Source organism: Cetorhinus maximus, unplaced genomic scaffold (assembly GCF_964194155.1).
Source record: "Cetorhinus maximus unplaced genomic scaffold, sCetMax3.hap1.1 HAP1_SCAFFOLD_880, whole genome shotgun sequence".
Lineage (NCBI taxonomy): Eukaryota > Metazoa > Chordata > Chondrichthyes > Lamniformes > Cetorhinidae > Cetorhinus > Cetorhinus maximus.
Genome location: NW_027596822.1, coordinates 67,391 through 83,028, shown reverse-complemented (window position 1 = coordinate 83,028; position 15,638 = coordinate 67,391). Strand labels below are relative to the sequence as shown.

General features: G+C 49.9%; 1 protein-coding gene across 1 annotated transcript; it reads left to right on the top strand.

Annotated features, from left to right (window-relative positions):
* Positions 1–6,841: 6,841 nt before the first annotated feature.
* On the top strand, positions 6,842–12,597 carry LOC144674976 (protein BTG3-like). Its single transcript, XM_078536067.1, has 4 exons — positions 6,842–7,014; positions 10,152–10,289; positions 10,946–11,153; positions 12,394–12,597. Exons 1-4 carry the CDS (start codon positions 6,842–6,844, stop codon positions 12,595–12,597), a joined length of 723 nt encoding a protein of 240 aa, XP_078392193.1.
* The last annotated feature ends 3,041 nt before the right edge of the window (positions 12,598–15,638 follow it).

Here is a 15,638-nt window from a genome sequence, read left to right as displayed (position 1 = left end):
GAAGCATTTCACAGCCAATGAAGGATTTCTTTTGCAGTGAGCTCACTGTTGTAAGAAACACAGCAGCACACAGCAAGATCCCACAAACAGCAATGTGATTATGGCCCCAGAGCATCTGCTTTTTTACTGATGTTGTTGGAGGTGTAAATATTGGCCCCAGGAAACCAGGAGAACTCCCCCCTGCTCTTCTTCCAAATAGAGGCCATGGGATGTTTTACACCCACCTGAGAGGGCTGACGGGGGTTTAATGTCTCATCTGAAAGACGACAAAGCTGACCAGGCAGCGTTTCCTTGGTACAGGCCCTCCGACAGTGCAGCACTCCCTCAGTACTGACCCTCCGACAGTGCAGCACTCCCTCAGTACTGACCCTCCGACAGTGCGGCACTCCCTCAGTACTGACCCTCTGACAGTGTGGCACTCCCTCAGTTCTCACCCTCCGACAGTGCGGCACTCCCTCAGTACTGACACAGGGGAGTATTGCCAAGAGTTTTCTGCTCATCTGTCTGGCGTGAGATTTGAACCCACAACAAGTTTCTGATCCAGAGGCGGGAGTGCTACTCACTGCCACAGCTGACGCTATGATTAAGCTTTTTTCTTTATAAATATCTGGTAGTTTCGATGTGAACAATAATCAGATGGCGTAGGTTGTTCATCCCAGGATGGATTGTTTAACTAGTCAGGGTACGGTTTAGCCAACTTTGCTGTGTCACTTCTCTTGGAGGTTTAGGATGTGAAATTCATGTCTGTTTGAATGAATGTTCTCAGCACATTGGGCCCAAGGTAGCCGTGAGAATCTGGACAGTGACCCTGGATTGTAAATAAGTTAGCATCTGCTGTTTCCTCAGACAAACTTTATCTGTCCTTGAGATGTGAGTCTCACCGACAAGGTCAGCGTTTATGGCCCATCCTTAATTGCCCCTTGAGAAGGTGGTGGTGAGCTCCCGTCTTGAACCGCTGCAGCCCATGTGGTGCAAGTACACCCACAGTGCTGTTAGGGAGGGAGTTCCAGGATTTTAACCCAGTGACAGTGAAGGAACGCCCGACTTATTTCCATGTCGGGATGGTGAGTGGCTTGGAGGGGAACTTCCAGGTGGTGGTGTTCCCATGTGTCTGCCTCCCTAGGCCTTCTAGATGGTAGTGGTCGTGGGTTTGGAAGGTGCTGTCGAAGGATGAATTCCCGCAGTGCATCTTGTAGATGGTACACACACTGCTGCTACTGTGCGTCGGTGGTGGAGGGAGTGAATGTTTGTGGATGGGGTGCCAATCAAGCCGGGCTGCTTTGTCCTGGAAGCTCAATTCTTGAGTGTAATGGGAGCTGCACTCATCCAGGCAAGTGGGGAGTATTCCATCACACACCTGACTTGTGCCTTGTAGATGATGGACAGGCTTTGGGGAATCAGGAGAGGAGTTACTCATCGCAGGATTCCCAGCCTCTGACCTGCTCTTGTGGCCACAGTATTTATATGGCTAGTCCAGTTCAGTTTCTGGTCAATGGTAACCCCCGGGATGCTGATCGTGGGGGATTCAATGACGGTCATGCCATTGAATGTCAAGGGAAGATGGTTAGAGTCTCTCTCTTGTTGGAGATGGTGGTTGCCTGGCACTTGTGTGACACGAATGTTACTTACCACAGGTCAGCCCAAGCCTGGATGTTGTTGAATAAATTCGAGAAGAGAGTAGGAAGAAACAAAACTCAGAGAACTCTGATGGTTGGTGACTGTGAGAGATTCCAGTTCACCCTCAGTTATTGACTAGGCCAGGCAGCACAGTCAATTCCCAATTTCACTTCCTAGTCCAGGGTTGCAGGAGATTCCGAGTCCTGGAGAGGGAAAAGCCCTGTTTCTCAAAGTTCCCCTCATTAACTAAAGCCGCCCATACACCTCCACAGCTCAGATTTCCCTCAGCCCCCCAACACACACACCGACTCCTCCCCCTGTTCCCTTTGGATCCGGGCCTTCAGGTTTCCTATTGACAGCTAAGCCCTGAATCCCCCCTTAGCAACTGTCAGAACAGGAGGAGGCCATTCAGCCCCTCAAGCCTGCTCCGCCATTCAATGAGATCATAGCTGATATGTGACCTAACTCCTTATAAACTGCCTTTGACCCACATCCCTTAATATCTTTTCTTCGCAAAAACCTATCAGTGTCAGGTTCATAATTAACAATTTGATCCAGCATCATTTGTGGAAGAGAATTCCAAACTTCCCCCACCCTTTGTGTGTAGGAATGTTTCCTAATTTCACTCCTGAAAGGTCGGCCTCTCATTTTTAGACTCTGCCCCTGAGTCCCAGACTCCCCCCAACCAGGAGAAATAGTTTCTCTCTATCGACCCCGCTCTGATCCCCTTAATATCTCAAAACTTTGATCAAATCCAGCCCCCCTTAACCCTCTAAATTCCAGGGGATACAAGCTGAGTTTGTGTTTAATCTCTCCTTGTAATTTAACCCTTGGAGTCCCGGTCTCATTCTGGTAAATCAACACTGCGGTCCCTCCGAGGTCAGTATATCCTTCCTAAGGTGTAGAGCCCAGATCATCTCACAGTGACTCCAGGTGTGGGCTTTATATAGGCTGAAGTGTGCTAGCTGTGGATCTGCAGCTAACATCTCATCTCTGAATCAGATGATTGTAGGTTTAAAGTCCCACCCCAGAGCCTTGAGTACAAAAATCAAAGCCAACACTCCACTGCCAGAACCGAGGGTGTGTCAATGTATGACGGAGTGCTGTACCGTCAGAGGGTCAGTACTGAGGGGGTGCTGCACTGTCGGAGGGTCAGTACTGAGGGGGTGCTGCATTGTCGGAGGGTCAGTACTGAGGGAGTGCTGCACCGTCAGAGGGTCAGGACTGAGGGGGTGCTACACTGTCGGAGGGTCAGTACTGAGGGGGTGCTGCACTGTCGGAGGGTCAGTACTGAGGGGGTGCTGCACTGTCGAAGGGTCAGTACTGAGGGGGTGCTGCACTGCCTGAGGTGCCGTCTTTCAGATGAGACATTAAAGCTGGGCCCCGTCTGCCGTCTCAGGTGGGTGTAAAAGATCCCATGGGCACTATATTTAAGAAGAGTGGGGTGGGGGTTCTCCCCATGTCCTGGAACCAAAACCACTAAAAAGAAACTGATGACCTGGGTTATCCTCAGATTGATGAAGGATCTTGCTGTGTGCAAATTGGCTACCGGCTTCCCTGCATTACAACAGTGAGCAGAGTTCAGAAATTAAAGCACTTCATTGTTTGGGGCCATAAAGCGGGATGGGACGCCCTGAGGCGGTGAGCGGCGCTAGATAAATGCATGTCCCCCTTTCACTTATTCTTGCTGCTTAACAGTGGCGAAGGCGCCTTTAAGAAGTGGGCGGGGCGCGGCTGACGTCAGCCCCTGCCTTGTATGGTCATTGATGTGTGTCGGAAGGGACGTCCTCTCGTTGGCTGGGGACACAGTTTGAATCATCTTCTTGATGTAAATTTCTGGGAATGAGTGAGAGCAGTTTGATAAAATCTCTCACACATTTTGCAGCCACAAGTCTGGACGTGAATCGAGGAGGCGAAAGCATCTCTGGTGAGTAGAGATTTAAATATATATAATATATATATGTAGACATATATTAGTGAACAAAACAACAGGAAAAAAGTTTAGAAAAGTTTTTCAGAAGTTGGCCTTAAACTTTTTCCTGCCAGAGAAGTGTTGGTTTGCAATTGGCTATCAAATGGTAAGTAACCTGGTTACTTACATCTGTAAGTCTCTTTTTTTTTAAACCATTTTGCGGGAGAAAATATCTTTTTTCAGAGTTAGTTGGTGAGCTTTTTAAAGTTGTGCCTGTTGATGGAAGGTGCCACAATCACTTTTTCTTCCGAACTGAACTTTGAGCTGCACACGAAACAAAAACAGAAAATAGCTGGGAAAACCCAACGAGTCTGAACACATCTCTGGCGAGAGAGAGAGAGAGAGATCAAGAGTTAACGTTTCGAGCCAGCGGGTCAGTTTAATGTGCTGTGTCCCAACGCTGAATACAAACTCTCTGTCTCTGCCGCCACGGGTTGATTTTAGGGACCATCGAACAATCGGCACTGTCTCCAGGAGAGGAGGTTGGGGGACATAAGCAGAATTGATGGCCGCGTTAGAGGAATGATATACTTTCTCAGTGGGGGAGTGGGTTTCGTTAAGGCACAGTTCATGGTTCAGCACCTCCCCACTTTTGTTTTTAGAAAAGGTGATGTTTTTGAGATGGTCCCTTAGGTGAACACGTGGATTTGGTTTCCAGTTTTGAAGTTTATACTGTGTTGCTTGTAGTTTGTAAGAGTGATTGATTGATTCATTCGGGATCACTCAGGGTGGATGGGTTGCTGCCAGCTCTGGTGGGTGGGGGTCGGGGGATGGGGGCGCGGGTTTGAAGAGTTCGAAATGAAAGTTAGATATTGGTGTGTGTTTGGGGAATCCCAATTTTTGAGTCCAGGAGAGTGTGGTGTGTGAGAGAGAGAGAGAGCGTGTGTGTGTGAGAGAGAGATGTGTGTGAGAGAGAGAGAGAGAGTGTGTATGTGTGTGAGAGAGTATGTGTGTGTGTGAGAGAGAGATGTGTGTGTGTGAGAGAGAGATGTGTGTGTGTGAGAGAGAGAGCGTGTGTGTGTGTGAGAGAGATGTGTGTGAGAGAGGGAGCGTGTGTGTGTGAGAGTGTATGTGTGTGAGAGAGAGCGTGTGTGTGTGAGAGAGAGATGTGTGTGAGAGAGGGAGCGTGTGTGTGTGAGAGTGTATGTGTGTGAGAGAGAGCGTGTGTGTGTGAGAGTGTATGTGTGTGAGAGAGAGAGTGTGTGTGAGGGAGAGAGCGTGTTTACGTGTGAGAGAGAGTATGTGTGTGTGAGAGAGAGAGCGTGTGTGTGTGTGAGAGAGAGAGTGTGTACGTGTGAGAGAGTGTGTATGTGTGTGAGAGAGAGTGTGTGGGAGAGGCTATGTGTGTGTGTGAGAGAGTGTGTATGTGTGAGAGAGAGTGTGTTTATTAAATTCCTTCTATATGATGCTGTAGTTTTTGGAGTTATTTTCTCCCAGGGAGGAACAGGAGAGATTTGGTTTTCTGTTACTCGGCCCCTCAGGAAGTGTTAGCTCCGCCCTGCAATTGGAAAAACAAAAATGCCCCCGTGTGACCTGAAGACTGAGGGTAGTTGCGGTTTCTGTGGGGCCTGTAATGGACACTGGGGGAGGATGTTTGATATGGACACCTTCCTGGACAGTGGCACCAGAGTTACTCAGGGAAAGTAGCGCTTTTCCCCACCTCAGGACGTCCCAAAGCCTTTCACAGCCAACGAAGGACCTTTTTTTTGTGTGTGAGCTCACTGTTGTAATGTAGGAACCGCAGACAATTTACGCACAGCAAGATCCCACAAACAGCAATGTGATAATGATCAGATCATCTGGGTTTTTTTTTTAGTGATGTTGTTTAAGGGATAAATATTGGCCCCAGGACCACGGGGAGAACTCCCCCCACCCCCCACCACCACCCCACCCCCTGCTCTTCTTCCAAATAGTGGCGGTGGGATCTCCCCGCGACGCCTCCCTTGGCCGAATGTCAGTCTGGATTGTGAGCTCCTGGTCTTTGTACTGGGGGGGCTGGTGCCCACAACCCTGTGAGTCAGAAGTAAGTGTGCGACGGACTGAGACACTGACTCACTTTGCTGGGCCGACAGGGCTTCCATGGAGCTTGTGTCTCTGAATCCACCGCAGTTAGAAACAAAACAACATGTTTACAAAAATCAGCTGTTTCACCTGAGGACAGTTTTAACAATCTGAAGGATGGCAGACTTCAGTGCAATTTGGATGTGAGATTGACTCTCACTTTTACTGTTTTACGCTCGGACATTGAATGCAAAGTGTTCTGTCCGAGAGAGGGATGTCCTTCTCCTGCTGTGTGACTATGAACAACATCTGGAGTAAGGACTGGCTCCTTGTCCCTGTCTCCACGTCCTCCCATTTACCTTTATAACGTTTTCCGTTTTAATGTTGTGGGGCTAATATTCACCCACCCCTCTCCCACCCCAATGAATATCGCTGTCAAATAAAAATCGGATCTGGGTCACTATCGCATTGTCCTTTGTGGGATCTTGCTGTGCGCAAATTGGCTTTTGCTTTTCCCCCCATTACGATGGTGACCCCCACTTCATAAATGGAAGGGAGTCATTTGGCTGTGAGGCTCTTTGGGATATCTTGCAGCGGTTAAAGGCGTTACAGAAATGTGAGTTCTTCACCGGATATACAGCAGGCCATTCGGCCCATCTGCTCCGTGCCGGTGTTTCTGCTCCACACGAACCTCCTCCCACCCCCCCCCCTCTCTCCATCTCACCCCATCACCCTATCCTTCCATTCCTTTCTCCCTCATGTGTTTATCCAGCTTCCCCCTAAAACACATCGATACTATTCACCTCCACCACTCCCTGTGGGAGCGAGTTCCACATTCTCCCCACTCTCTGGGTAAAGAGGTTTCTCCTGAATCCCCATTGGGTTTATTAGTGATGATCTTATATCAATGGTCCCTAGTTCTGGTCTCCCCCACACACAAGAGGAAACAGTCTGTCTGTATCCAGGTGCGTGTTCCAGAAGGGTCTTGTCAGCAATGCCTACCACAGTCAAATAGCTCGCCAGCCAGCACTATTGTGGGGGGGGGCAGGTAAAAGAGTTGCTGGTGGTGGGTGTGGGATGTTGTTGACACAAAGGGGTCATTCCAGCAGCCAGACCATGATCTCTATATTCCATCACCCTTCTCCCCACCCCCCTCCCTCACCCAACTCCAACATCCCCGACTGTAACACACTCTGAACAGGTTAATCTCTAAACACCCCCACCTTTCCCCCGCAGATACACCAGGAGACGATGAAGGAGGAGATCGGAGCCGGAGTGTCCTTCCTGGTCAGCATGGTCAGGAATCGCAGCAGGCTACATCAGGAAAAGATCGAGGAGTTTGGGGAGAAGCTCACTGCGATACTGTACCGAAAATACCAGAATCACTGGTACCCAGCCAATCCCAGCAAAGGACAAGCATACAGGTAAGCAAACAGCAGAACCGCCCAGTACAATGGCTAGAATATTACAGCACAGAAACGGGCCATTCAGCCCATCTGCTCCGTGCCAGTGTTTCTGCTCCACACGAGCCTCCTCCCACCCCCTGTTCATCTCACCCCATCACCATATCCTTCTATTCCTTGCCCCCCGCCCGCCCCATGTTTTTATCCAGCTTCCCCCTGAAAGAGTATAAAATATTGGCCAGGGAGGACCCTCCTCACTATTTCTTGCATTGCGCTGAGGGACATTGTCCATCCACTTGCGAGAGCAGATGGAACAAGTCCTGGGTTTGAGTCTCCACCCCAGAGACTTCAGCCCCATAATCCAGGCCAACACTCCACAGCGCCAGTGCCGAGGGGGCGCCGCGCTGTCAGAGGGTTGGTGCCAAAGGGAGATGCTGGCCTTCAGGTGAAACTTTAAACCAAAGTTCCCGTCTGCCTCCTTGGTGGGTGTAAACGATCCCACGGCCACTATTTGGAAGAGGAGCAGGGGGAAGGTTTTGGGGCCAATATTTACCCCTCAACAAACATCACTAAAAAAACAGATGATCTGGGCCATTATCACATTAATGTTTGTGGGAGCTTGCTGTGCACAAATTGGCTGCCACGTCTCCGACATTACACAGTGAACATACTTTTGAATAAGTATTTCATTGGCTGTGAAAGGTTTTGGGACATCCTGGGGTGGTGAAGGCGCCAGAGAAATGCAAGTCTTTGTTTTGAAAAAAAACAAAAAACTGCAGATGCTGGAAATCCAAAACAAAAACAAAAATACCTGGAAAAACTCAGCAGGTCTGGCAGCATCTGCGGAGAGGAAAACAGTTAACGTTTCGAGTCCGTATGATTCTTCAACAGAACTAAGGAAAAATAGAAAAGAGGTGAAATATATGTTGGTTTAAGAGGGGGTGGGACAGGTACAGCTGGATAGAGGGCCAGTGATAAGGTGGAGATAACCAAAAGATGTCATGGACTAAAGGGCAAAGAGGTGGTGACGGTGGTGATATTATTTTAGGAATGTGCTAATGGGGACATTAAGGGTAGAAAGCAGGACGAGCAAGGTACCAGGTAGCCCTAGTGGGGGTGGGGTGGGGGGAAGGGATCGAAATAGGCTAGAAGGTAAGAGATAAAACAATTGATGGAAATAAACTTAAAAATAATGGAAATAGTGGGAAAAGAAAAATCTATATAAATTATTGGAGAAAAGGGGGATCGGAAAGGCGGTGGGGATGGGGGAGAGAGTTCCTTGATTGTCTTTGTTTTGAAAGTTGCTCGAAGTTGTCCCTGCAATACCGCCCTTTCCCCACCTGGGGGCGCCGCTGCTCAGTTTTAAATTTGGATGAGCAGCTGAACCGCTTAAAGCCCCTTTAAAGCTGAGACAATGAAATTTTAGGGGCATCTTAAAGGAAGGGAGATAGAGGTGGAGAGGTCTCTGGAGGGAATTCCAGAGTTTAGGGCCCCAGGCAGCTGAAGGCACGGCCACCAATGGTGGAGCGATGGAAATCAGGGGATGCTCAAGGGGCTGCAATTGGAGGAACACAGAGATTTTGGAGGGTTGTAGGGGCTGGAGGAGGTTACAGAGATAGGGAGGGTTATAGAAACTTGGAGGAAGTTACAGAGATAGATAGGGTTGTAGGGGCTGGAGGAGGTTACAGAGATAGGGAGGGTTGTAGGGGCTGGAGGAGGTTACAGAGATAGGGAGGGTTGTAGGGGCTGGAGGAGGTTACAGAGATAGGGAGGGTTGTCAGGCTGGAGGAGGTTACAGAGATAGGGAGGGTTATAGAAACTTGGAGGAGATTACAGAGATAGGGAGGGTTGTAGGGGCTGGAGGAGGTTACAGAGATAGGGAGGGTTGTAGGGGCTGGAGGAGGTTATAGAGATAGGGAGGGTTGTAAGGGCTGGAGGAGGTTACAGAGATATGGAGGGTTGTGGGGGCTGGAGGAGGTTACAGAGATGGGGAGGGTTGTGGGGGCTGGAGGAGGTTACAGAGATAAGGAGGGTTGTAGGGACTGGAGGAGGTTACAGAGATAGGGAGGGTAGTAGGGACTGGAGGAGGTTACAGAGATAGGGAGGGTTGTAGGGACTGGAGGAGGTTACAGAGATAGGGAAGGTTGTAGGGACTTGAGGAGGTTACAGAGATAAGGAGGGTTGTAGGGGCTGGTGGAGGTTACAGGGATAGAGAGGGTTATAGAAGCTGGAGGAGGTTACAGAGATAGGGAGGGTTGTGGGGGCTGGAGGAGGTTACAGAGATGGGGAGGGTTGTAGGGGCTGGAGGAGGTTTCAGAGATAAGGAGGGTTGTAGGGACTGGAGGAGGTTACAGAGATAGGGAGGGTAGTAGGGACTGGAGGAGGTTACAGAGATAGGGAGGGTTGTAGGGACTGGAGGAGGTTACAGAGATAGGGAAGGTTGTAGGGACTTGAGGAGGTTACAGAGATAAGGAGTGTTGTAGGGGCTGGTGGAGGTTACAGGGATAGAGAGGGTTATAGAAGCTGGAGGAGGTTACAGAGATAGGGAGGGTTGTAGGGACTGGAGGAGGTTACAGAGATGGGGAGGGTTGTAGGGACTGGAGGAGGTTACAGAGATAGGGTGGGTTGTAGGGACTGGAGGAGGTAACAGAGATAGGGAGAGTTGTAGGGGCTGGAGGAGGTTACAGAGATGGGGAGGGTTGTGGGGACTGGAGGAGGTTACAGAGATAGGGAGGGTTGTAGGGACCGGAGGAGGTTACAGAGATAGGGAGTGTTGTAGGGACTGGAGGAGGTTACAGAGATAGGGAGAGTTGTGGGGACTGGAGGAGGTTACAGAGATAGGGAGGGTTGTAAGGACTGGAGGAGGTTACAGAGATAGGGAGGGTTGTAGGGACTGGAGGAGGTTACAGAGATGGGGAGGGTTGTAGGGACTGGAGGAGGTTACAGAGATAGGGAGGGTTGTGGGGACAGTTTTGAAAACAAGGATGAAAGTTTTAAAATGGAGGCGTTGTTGGACTGGGAGCTAATGTATGTCAGTGAGTGACGGGGTGAAGGCTGAACAGGACTTGGTACAACTTGGGAAAAGGGCCAGTAGGGTTCTGGATGGTCTAATGTCTGTCCTCTTGGATCCTTCAGTATATTTTTTCTCTCCCTGGTAGATGCATTCGGATAAACAGGAAACATAAAGCAGACCCATCCTTGTTGCTCGCTTGTCAAGACTGTGATCTGGAATATAACCAGCTGAGACTGCCCAAAGAGATTACGTTGTGGATTGATCCCCAGGAGGTGTGCTGCAGGTAAGTCTTCACCTGGACGGTTTAGCAACACAGTCACCGCAGAGACAAACACAAGGAGCTCATCTGGAGAATTGTGTCCGATTCCGACTGCCTCACACTTTAGGAGGGAAGGCGAGGCCTTGGGGAGGGTGAGGGGGAGATTGACTCGAATGGCGCCAGGGAAGAGGGACTTCAGTTCATGTGGAGAGACTGGGGAAGCTGGGATTGTTCTCCTTAGAGCAGAGAAGGTTAAGGGGGAGATTGAATCGAGGCGTTCAAAATCATGAGGGGGTTTGGACAGAGTCAATAAGGAGAAAGTGTTTCCAGTGGCAGGAGGGTCGGTAACCAGAGGGACACAGATTGAAGGGAATCGGAAGCAGAGGGGGAGATGAGAATTTTTTTTACACAGCGAGTTGTTGTGATCTGGAAGGCGCTGCCTGAAAGGGGGGTGGATGCAGATTCAACAGGAACTTCCAAAGGGGGAATTGTGTCTGTCTGTCTCTCTCTCTCACTGCTGTGCTCTCTGTCTCTCCTTCACTGTACGGTAAACCTTCCCTCGGCTGTGTTCTGCCAGTTTGTGTGGGTGTTTGTTGTTTATACCAGGTTGTTAGTGGCTGTGTCTCGCGTGTTGCTGCCTGACCCGATTCCCACTAAATCTTCATTTGAAATTCCTGCAGGTGTAGTGATGGGAGTCTGCCTTTCACTGTCGCTCAGTTTGGACAAGACTCCAGGAGGGCGGCATCGTTAGACTCTGAGCAAGGCAGCGCGTCCTCGGAGTGCAGCACACCTGACTGCCACTCGGAGACTTCGTCAGATGAAGGGGAACATGCCAAAGGTCAAACAGTGAAGGAAACTGCAGCAAAAACAGCTGAAGCTACTGGCAAGGTAAAGAGAATATTGAGCACCCAGTGCTGGGAGGGGTCGGAGTGAATGGTTCCAATACTCTCCGGGCCGATCTCCCACCTTCTACCCCTGGAAACTCATCAAAAACTCAACTGCCCCCAGACCCTAACTCACATTGAGTCCCGTTCACCCATCACTATCCTGTCGCTCACTGACCTACACTGGCTCCTGGTCCAGCAACACCTCCGTTTTTAAAAAAAAATCTCATCCTTATTTCAAATCCTTCCTCACCCCTCCCTATTTCTATAAACCCCTGGAACCCTCCCTATCTCCGTAATCTCCACCAGCCCCTACAACCCTATCTCTGTAACCTCCTCCAGCCCCTACAACCCTATCTCTGTAACCTCCTCCAGCACCTACAACCCTCCCTATCACCATAACCTCCTCCAGCCCCAACCCTCCCTATCTCCGTAATCTCCACCAGCCCCTACAACCCTATCTCTGTAACCTCCTCCAGCCCCTACAACCCTATCTCTGTAACCTCCTCCAGCCCCTACAACCCTATCTCTGTAACCTCCTCCAGCAACTACAACCCTCCCTATCACCATAACCTCCTCCAGCCCCAACCCTCCCTATCACCATAACCTCCTCCAGCCCCAACCATCCCTATCTCTGTAACCTCCTCCAGCCCCTACAACCCTATCTCTGTAACTTTTTCCAACCCCTACAACCCTCCCTATCTCTGTAACCTCCTCCAGCCCCTACAACCCTATCTCTGTAACCCCCTCCAGCCCCTACAACCCTCCCTATCTCCGTAATCTCCTCCAGCCCCTACAACCCTCCCTATCTCTGTAACCTCTTCCAGCCCCTACAACCCTCCGAGATCTCTGCGCTCCTCCAATTCCGGCCTCTTGACCATCCCCCGCTTCCCATCGCTCTGCCATTGGCGGCCATGTCTTCAGCTGCCTGGGGGCCCTAAACTCTGGAATTCCCTCCCTAAACTCACTCACTCCCTCCCGAACACAGTCTGTCTCTCTTTCTATCTGTGGGAACTGGCTGTGCAATAGTTGGCTGCCCACATTTCCTCTATTTACAACAGTGACCACACTTCACATAAATTACTTCATTGGCTGTGAAACACTTTGGGACGTCCTGAGGTGGGGAAAGGTGCTAGAGAAATGCAGGTCCTTGCACGTGGCCTGTGGAGACGGGGCTGGGGATTAAATGGAGCTTGTGTGTGTGATTTGTCATGTTTAATTGATTCAATAATTTTTTCCCTTAGGTTTCTGGAAGTTTCTCCCAGTGCACTGCTGCGTGGCCTCTGTACCCTCACAAGCCGGTGCAGTATGCCACATTCTACCAACCCGTCCCGCTCATCAGCTACTACTTGATACCCGGACTGGACAAGGCCCTGCAACCTCGCCCAGGCTTCCTCCTGCCTCAGGTGCAGGCCCACTGCTCGAAGATCGGCAAAAGGCACAAGTGATGAAGGTCCTGGCTAGCAGAGGGATCGGATACCTCGCTCACACTGAGCTGTGCCAACCCTGTGCTTAACTGCTCCATTAACACCCATGGGCATGTTTGCAAGTGGCTGAGCTGTGTGTGTGAGCGCGGTGTGTGTGTGTGAGCGAGGTGTGTGAGTGTGAATGAGTCAGAGAGAAATGTTGCTGTATATAACATTCACTACTCACGTGTGTGTGTAAGGCCCACACTGCCTATGTGTGTTTGTCGGGTTTACACTGCTGCTCCTGTGGGTCTGTGTATACTTTATATATAATTGAAGCCATCTCTGTATTATAAATCTGTACTAAAAACTCAGGTATCTTTGAAAATATGAGGTGTGTCCACATTGCCTGACAGGTGATTGTTATTTATCATGTTTACAGGGGGAGTGTGTGAAATACCCCAGAGTCTCTGTTAATATGTATTTGTTAAATTATCATCTATCTGGCTTGTGGAATATTTAATGTTTTTGCACTTTTATTTTATTTGCTGCTGCTGATCACTCTCCATTCGCTCCCGTTGAAATCTCAGAGCCTCTCTTGAGTAAGAAACTTAGCTGTGATGCTTATCATAGCCAAATAGCCCATCAACATCCACTGAGTGAGGCTCCAGAAGGTGCCTGGCGAATGGATTGCTGAAGACATTAGGACAAACTCTAGCACTCAAAAGAGTGTGTTTTCTGTGCAATATATATTGGGCAATTTAAATTTTTTAAATCCAAAAATTGTTTAAAAGGGATTTGGGGAATTGTTTCCTGAGGATGAGATGTTGAGGAACAACTCTGGATCCCTGGGATTTTTTAGCTGTTCTTCCTTAATGTGGGAATAGTTATTCCCATGTTCTTGTATCTTTCTCCCAGGTTAGGGTAAGGGTCCCTATCTCTGAATGGCCTCCTGAATGAGCTTGCTGTGTTAATTCACACCAAAGGCCGCAGTGTGTTAACACAGTGATCCTCTGGTCTGCTGTCCTGCTGCCATTGCCCATTCCCACCCTCAAACAGTGACTTGTGTTTCCACCCCAGTAACCCAGGGACACAAGCTCCCCAGTGGGGTGAGTGGAAGCCCCTTACCCAGACCCTCACCCAGTTCATGTCTCTCCAAGTCTTTACAGATATTGGAGAAAAATCACAGCGGACCAACACAGTGTTACTGCTCCCCAACTGGTGAATGGGAGAAACTTTTATAAAACTCAGTATTTATTGACAGTCAGTTAAGCGCGAGTTAAATGGCTTATTCTGAATGTCTCATTAAATTTCTTTTTTCTTTTGTGTAAAATAAATTAAACCATTTTGTTCAAACAACATTCCCAGGATGGTGTGAGTTTCTGTAAAGATTGGAATACTGATTTCCTCCTTTTGGACAACTCCTTGTGTTCATCGGCAGAGGCACTTTGGGAATTTCATGGAACAAACTGGTCACTCGTTAGGGTGGGGGAGGGAGTGGGATTTTTTAATTCATTCATGTGGGCGTCATTGGCCGGGGTAGCATTTATTGCCCGTCACTAATTGCCCCTTTAGAAGGTGGTGATGAGCTGCCTCCTTGAACTGCTGCAGTCCATGTGGTGTAGGTACACCCACAGTGCTGTCAGGGAGGGAGCTCCAGGATTTTGACCCAGCGACAGTGAAGGAACGGCCGATGGATTTGCAAGTCAGGACGGTGAGTGGCTTGGAGGGGAACTTCCAGGTGGTGGTCTTCCCAACTATCTGCTGCCCTTGTCCTTCTAGATGGTAGTGGTGGTGGGTTTGGAAGGTGCTGTCTAAGGAGCCTTGGTGAGTTTATCCAGTACATCTTGTAGATGGTACACACACTGCTGCTACAGTGCGTCGGTGGTGGAGAAAGTGAACGTTTGTGGATGGGGTGCCAATCAAGCGGGGCTGCTTTGTCCTGGATGGTGTCGAGCGTCTTGAGTGTTGTGGGAGCTGCACTCATCCAGGGCAAGTGGGGAATATTCCATCAGAGACTCCTGACTTGTGCCTTGAAGATGGTGGACAGGCTTTGAGGAGTCAGGAGGTGAGTTACTCACCGCAGGATTCCCAGCCCCTGGCCAGCTCTTGTAGCCACAGTGTTTATATGCTATTCCAGTTCAGTTTCTGGGTGGAGAGAAGGCACCAATTTCTCCCCAATTCCAGGGTTGGAGGACTTGTGGAAGAATTGACCCGAGCCACCAAAGCAGAACAGCAAACTGGAGAAACAGCAGACTTAACATGGAGTTCAACAACTTCCAGTCATGAAAGTGCTTTTATTGTTTTAGCTCATTTTTATTCATTGATTTATCCCCTTTTTTACCCCACTTGCTATCCTTCTTGCTTCCAATGTCCCCTCTCCCCACCCCAAAGGACCATCTGTCACTTCTTCCATGTTGTTCTTTCACCGACTGCAAACCCTCGTTCTGCTATTAACACATTCTCCTGTCCGAGGGTCAGTACTGAGTGGGCTCCACGCTGTCCGAGGGTCAGTACTGAGGGGGCTCCGCGCTGTCGGAGGGTCAGTACTGAGGGGGCTCCGCGCTGTCGGAGGGTCAGTACTGAGTGGGCTCCACGCTGTCGGAGGGTCAGTACTGAGGGGGCTCCGCGCTGTCGGAGGGTCAGTACTGAGGGGGCTCCGCGCTGTCGCAGGGTCAGTACTGAGGGGCTCCGCGCTGTCGGAGGGTCAGTACTGAGGGGGCGCTGCGCTGTCGGAGGGTGGGTGCTGAGGGGGCATTTCAAAATGCATGTTTTGTGATCGCCAATCATATTCCACTTTTCCAAAAAGGTCATGAGGTGTTTCAATGGAATCAATATTACAGACATTTCAATATGGTCATTACAGAGAGTCTCCACTCCCTCTCTTCCCCCACTACTACTCTTCCCCCACTCCCTCTCTTCCCCCACTCCCTCTCTTCCCCCCATTCCCCCTCTTCCCCCACTCCCCCTCTTTCCCCACACCCTCTCTTCCCTCACTCCCTCTCTTCCCCCCCCCACTCCCTCTCTTCCCCCCACTTCCTCTCTTCACCGCCACTCCCTCTCTTCACCCCCACTCCCTTTCT